This window comes from Haplochromis burtoni, unplaced genomic scaffold, assembly GCF_018398535.1.
Source record: "Haplochromis burtoni strain Fernald_Lab_line unplaced genomic scaffold, NCSU_Asbu1 Contig_280, whole genome shotgun sequence".
In the NCBI taxonomy this organism is placed as follows: domain Eukaryota; kingdom Metazoa; phylum Chordata; class Actinopteri; order Cichliformes; family Cichlidae; genus Haplochromis; species Haplochromis burtoni.
The window spans coordinates 526,172-532,531 of record NW_024582641.1 but is presented as its reverse complement, the minus strand read 5'-3'; the positions used below and the strand labels follow the sequence as shown (position 1 = coordinate 532,531).

At 37.6% G+C, this 6,360-nt stretch overlaps 1 protein-coding gene across 1 annotated transcript in view; it reads left to right on the top strand.

Annotated features, from left to right (window-relative positions):
* The first annotated feature begins 2,579 nt into the window (after nt 1-2,579).
* Nucleotides 2,580-6,360, top strand: part of vwa8 (von Willebrand factor A domain containing 8) — an 82,581-nt gene continuing 78,800 nt past the window's right edge. Inside the window, exons 1-4 of the mRNA XM_005940046.3 lie at nt 2,580-2,855; nt 4,423-4,500; nt 4,591-4,721; nt 5,991-6,101. Coding sequence (XP_005940108.1) covers nt 2,717-2,855; nt 4,423-4,500; nt 4,591-4,721; nt 5,991-6,101 — 459 coding nt within the window. The 5' untranslated portion in view covers nt 2,580-2,716. The remainder of the gene's footprint in view (nt 2,856-4,422; nt 4,501-4,590; nt 4,722-5,990; nt 6,102-6,360) is intronic.

The window sequence follows — 6,360 nt, the reverse complement described above, 5'->3', positions numbered from 1 at the left end:
GATGCAGGGCTGGACTGGGACAAAAAATGGCCCGGGCATTTTGACTCGAGACCGGCCCACCAGGTAAAAGAATAAAATAAAAACAAAATGCTGTTGTGACACTAATGTACAGTGTCTTGTTGGTATATATGTATGAATTCTATACATTTTACATCTGATAAAAACTTTGGTCGTAAGATTCAGATAATTATTTGTTAAAAGCTAGACATTTTAAATGAATATAAGAAAGTAAAGTATTTCATTATGCCCACTTTTCCCTGTTAATGCCCTTCCTGGCCCCCCTGGCAAAACTTTCCTAGACCCGCCCCTGCACAGTTACCAGCTGTCAGCTACATAAAAAAGGATCCTGGTGTAAGTTGTCTCTCAGAAACAGTTCATAACTTCCCTTCAACTCATTCATGTCACCTAAAAGGTAAACCTGTTTCTCCATCACCTGTTCAGCTCTGATGATTCAGTAAGGACATCTCCTGTTTTCATCTTCATGTTTCCCTCTCACCACATATCATGACCAGCAGCTTTTACAGCTGTGGCTCCAGCAAACATCAGCTGATACTAGAGAGTAATATTTAATAAATTCTAACAACAGCTGATCAAGGTTAAACTTGCTGCTGTTATTTAGCGCAACCACTGCTGGTTTCCTGTTTCTGGCGCGAAGTGGGCAATAAACAAACAAGAGAGAAAAGCCAGTTTCGTGACTGAAGTAGCAACAGCAGAGAAAGGGAGAGAGAATGAGAGAAGTAGAGGCAGCTGACAGCCTAAAGACACAGAATAACTCCAGCTTTGTGTCTTTTTTTCATTCTAGCTGAAGTACGGGACAGATCGCGTTCCTTTTCAGCCCAATACGAAACGCGGCCGACCCGGCGGCCACCACGGGTCCCTTCCTCCCCTTTCCCTCATCCACCTGCTGGCCTCTGTGGAAGCTCCGCCATAGCCACCACCAAACATCAGAGTAAAACAACAAAAAACCCATCGGCCCACCAGGCAAATGCCCTGTGTGCCCGATGGCCAGTCCAGCTACGTGCAGATGTGAAAGATGGGCCATCATATAACATGCAGATATTTGTAGCTGTGGGTGTTTGCACTTTTAAAGCACTTTTAAGAAAGTTAATGTTTACTTTTAGAGAACGACTGGATGGCTAAGAGTATAATTTTAGCACTCACAGATCAGACAGTGAGTGGTTCCCATTACTCATCCAGCATGAGGAAGGACTGGTTGTTTGTGTATTTATTGATTTCTTTTTAAGTAACTGTGTTTTTTTTTTTATGTATATTATGGTTTTATATTTTAAAAAAGATTTTATCATTTTTATTATGGTTTATATGTTGTGTTATTGTTCTTTTTTAAATATGGACGTAAAGATTGAATTGAATTGAATTGAATATTTCACATGGCGCTGGTGCCACCCTTGCCCTTCGCCACAGCTTCGGCCAGTGCTTTGCTTTGTAAATATAAAGAGGTGCTTTGGCTGTTTCCTTATCTCCCAAGGGGTTGCCACGTGTTTGATTTGGCACAGAATGAGTGCACTAGCTTGAGACTCTCTGAGGCTGGGTTTCTATCTCCTCCCGGATCAGTTTTGTTCTGTTATAATTTTGTTATTGTTGTGTTTTCTGTAAAGTTTTGTTTCTAAATATGCTATATTGATAATCTAATTCTAGGCTTTCAAACATAAGGCCCAGGGGGCCAGAATTGGACAGCAAAGACTCCAATCCGTCCCATTTGTAGTCTATGGAAAATGTGAAGGAGGGGATAAATTTAGTACTTTCAACTGTATTTTGGTACATTTTAAAGTTTGTCCTCCTGATAAAGATCTTCCCCAAGCCATTCATACTACAGCACAGTAATGAAGAAAGAGAAAAAAAATAATTAAATGAGAGAAAAGTTCCTGTTTTTTCACTATCTACTTTAATGTTGTTGTTTTATTTTTTTAATACAATGCATCCACAGTAAAATAAATAAATTTAAAAAAGGACATTTCTGTGAGTTAACAAAAATGGTTATAACTACCGGATAATCTCGACAATGAACTTCCAGAACTTTCTATAATTTTTAGCAGCGATTTCTTAAAATTTACGTTTAGAGAATTGGAGGAGTTGCATGGTTAATCATGCAGGATTTACCACTTAACATCACCAATGTTAAATTGGTATTTACCTTGTTAGATGGTTCAGCATGTGTTTATTTGTTATGTCCACTTCTACTTTAAAAACTTGAATCCAAGAATGGATTTTATTTGAAGAGGGGACAGCAGAATCAGCAAATAAATGAATAGATTCAGATTAATAAAGCCACTAAAATTAGAATATATTGTAAAGAGTTATTTGGGCATAACATATTCCAAAAGACAAAAAATGTTATTTTCAATAAACAATATTTGTAGCCATCTTTATTAGCCAAAGCCAGTTGAAACAACCAGGTGCCAAATTAATAACCTAAAATTTTACTAAACAAAACTATGCTTTTTTTAAACAACAGAATCTTAGTAATATTGCAAAAATTATCGGCGCGAACGGAACACTTTTCAACTAAAATGGTATTCCCACGGAAGACTTGTTTGTCGGACCATTTGGTCCTTCTGTTATTTATTTCCGACTCCGAAAAAATGAGCTGACGCTTGTTGTGAAATGGGAATAAGGCCGCGGGTCAGACCGTTTTAAAAGACAGCCTGCTAATTTTTTTCATTGTTAGGTTTTGTATGATAAAGTAGACATTTTGAACATGCACTCCCAAATTTTATGTGGCGGCACAGCTGCGGCTGTTGCTGCAAGAAGGGTGCGGTATATTTTGGGTTGTGTCCTGGGAAGAGACGGCTGGATGTTCAGAACTCATGAGGTCAAACTTCTGAACACAGCCTCAGGTAACCGGCCTTAAAGTTGTAATGCCATTTCACTTGTTTCATTTCATTGTTTCATTTAAGTTGTAATGCCACGTATACAGCCAGTGAACAGGTGTTTTCAGTTTGTTTTCAGCTGGAAATAGGAACACATGTGTCTGGTGACAGCTAACTGGCTAAATAAATAGCTGTTGTCTAATGGGGCAGGAATCACACTGCGGTGGCTCCTTGGTAGCAAAAATACTGTTGAATATATAGTTTGTTCCATGTAGAGGAAAACGGTGTAAGCTCAGCATCTGAAGTGAGAAGTGATCTAGTGAGACAGTCGATGCATTTACCTTGCACTAGGTGAAAGGTTGGAACATGGTACTTAGCCACGTATAACACACGTGTTGCTCTTTAAACTGGAGCATGCTGAAATAACGGCAATATTTCTGTCACATTTAGTTCCAAACACCATTTTAAATGTAGTGTTTTTTTTCCGGACACCTTTTAAAACCTGATTTACATCAAAATCTTAGTTAACGATGTATGCTAATTAAACTTGAAGCTGAAACTTACATCTTAATATCAACCTTTTGTAATAGTTAATACAAATAACTCAATTTTATATTTACAGTGCTGTACAAAAGTCCTGGGCTGCCGCTCATTTCTTTAGAAATTTGATAGGAAAATGGGAAAGGAAATTATACAGACAGTATTTAAGGCAAAACCAAAGTGTGTATGATCACCTTTATTCTTTAGCCATAACTCTCTTGGGCAATTTTCATGTAAATTCTTTAAATAGTCTTCAGGAATAGTTCTCCAGGCTTCATGAAGGATACTTGAAAAATATGGCAAAAAAGAGAGAAAAAATAATTATATGCCTAGTTAATTTTCTGCTATTGAAGTTGATATCACTGAAAATAGGATATATGAAAACCAAATAAGATTTTGATTTCTATAATCATGTTTTAATTTATTTATTTATTGATTGACTGGAAGTCCCGACCATTGCTTTATTGATTCTCAGCAGAGCTGAGCAGAAGCAGCTTAATTCCATTCTGGGAGAGTAAATCTTAAGTTTAAGAGCAAACTTCAGGAAAGACAAATAATTATTAGATCATGCAAGAGTGTGAACTGTTGCTTGTCTCTATGTTCACCCTGAGATGCACCACAGATCTGTCCAGAAATTCGCACCAGGTTTTCTGCAACCTTACTACATTATTACCAACATAGGACAGTCTTGCCAGGGGGAGGGGGACAACACAGTGCACAACACTGATTCATACCCCTGAGTCAGCTGCCTTTTATATACTTGAAACTTATGCAAGTCAAAAGTTAAGTAAGTGAACAGTTTCCAAAAAGATTGTGACACTGTAAAATTTGAATAAAAACAGAATGCAGTGATTTGCAAATCTAATAAAACCATATTGTTAAACCGAAACTGCTTGAGAAGTGTTTTTTTTTTAAAATATCTTTATTTTTTATTGTACCTTCATCAAAGACTAACACTAATGTGAATATAAAATCAACTCTACTGTTGTGATTATGACTTGACTTGTCTGTCAAAAAACATCTTGCATGCATTGGTCATCCTGTTCCTTTACAGGTGACACAGTGAAGATTGGTGAGATCACTTACAAACTCAAGCCACCCCAGAATCCAGAGCTTGTTCCTGTGAAACACAGTAGGTAATCTTCTGTGTGTGTATGTCACAACAAAGCCTATATGTATGTCAGCATAAAACGTTTCCTTTTTGCTTTTTTTTTTTGGCCAGTTTCAGACTCCCTACCTCAGACGTTGGCTCAACACCTCCGATGGATTATGCAGAAAGACCTTTTGGGTCAGGATGTGTTCCTCATTGGCCCCCCAGGACCCCTGAGAAGATCCATAGCTATGCAGTACCTTGTGAGTCCTCATGTTACACACTGAAACACTCAATATAAATATATATCTTTTTCTTTTTTTTCTTTAAACCACAGTTTTGATCATGTGATTAGGACTGAACCATGAACAAAAATTAAAAACTCCATTATTCTGATGTTTTTCCTGCTCACTTGTTGCTAAACAATCATTAAACATTACCGTGATATGGAAGATAAGATAAGATAAGATAACCTTTATTAGTCCCACATGTGGGAAATTTGTTTTGTCACAGCAGGAAGTGGACAGTGCAAAAGTTATGACGCAAAAATTAGAATACAATAAGAATAAATACAGTACACAGCTGTACAGAATAGAATAAAATAATATACTATATACAGTAGAATAAAATAGAATAAAAATATACAATAAGATAAAAATAGAATACAAATACTATATACAACTGAGTAAAAATACAACGATGCCAGAAAAGATTATTGCACTTAGTGTTATTGCACATGTGTGGATGTGTGTGTTTGTTCAGTTAAAGTCTTTGTTGTGGAGTCTGACAGCAGTGGGGAGGAAAGACCTGCGAAATCTCTCCGTCCCACACCGTGGGTGCCGCAGTCTCCCACTGAAGGAGCTGCTCAGTGCTGTCACAGTCTGCTGCATGGGGTGGGAGACGTTGTCCAACAGGGATGACAGCTTAGCCGCCGTTCTCCTGTCACTCACCACCTCCACTATGGAACTGCGGTTCAGTATTGTAGATGCCATAGTTTTGGCTTTGGTTGCAAAGCGACTTGCAGATGTGGAGTAACTAAGCACTTGCTAATTTTCAAGGATTGTGGCTGAGCTTGACCGTGTGGCTTGCCTAAAGTAAATTTACTGACCTTTGTGGAAATGTGTACATGGCTCACAGTAACTCCCACACAGGTCTTATTCTAGTGCAGCATCCTTAGAACGATTATTTGTCAAAGTGGCAAAATTCAGAAAGTGCAGAAGTTCATACAATTAAAAGTAGTGAAATGTAAATGCAGTTTTAAAACATTGCATAGCTTTAATAAGATAAATATAAAGTTGTATCATTCTAATAGTGCGATGGAAACTTTTATACAAATTCGGCACCAAAGTAAAGAGTAAATTGTGCTCTACCAGGTTTGTTCTAATAAACGGTGGACTAGGAGTGTCTTTGCAGGATACGCATAGTAATTTGATTTATTTTTACAATTCTATCATATTATTTGGCATCAGATAAGCCAGAGAATATGCTTTTAACTTTTAACAAGCCAAACTTGTTCTCTTGCTCTTGACTAGGAGTTGACTAAACGGGAAGTGGAGTATGTCGCTTTGTCCAGGGACACCACAGAGACCGACCTGAAACAGAGGAGAGAGATTCGATCGGGGACGGCCTTCTACATAGACCAGGTAAGCTTATTTAATGGATTGTACACAGTCTAATATGCAGGCTTCGACATAAATCCACTTTACATCGACATTTGAATTATTTTTGATGAAAGCTGTAAAGTATAATATTGTGTTTTCTGAAATATTGTTTTATTTTAGTTGTGCATTATGCATCACAAAGCCAAATCAATTGCCACAACAGCTGGATGTATGCAGGGCCGTGCAGAGAGGTTAAAGTTAAAAAGGGGCACATTGAACCAGGCTGAATAACAACAACACA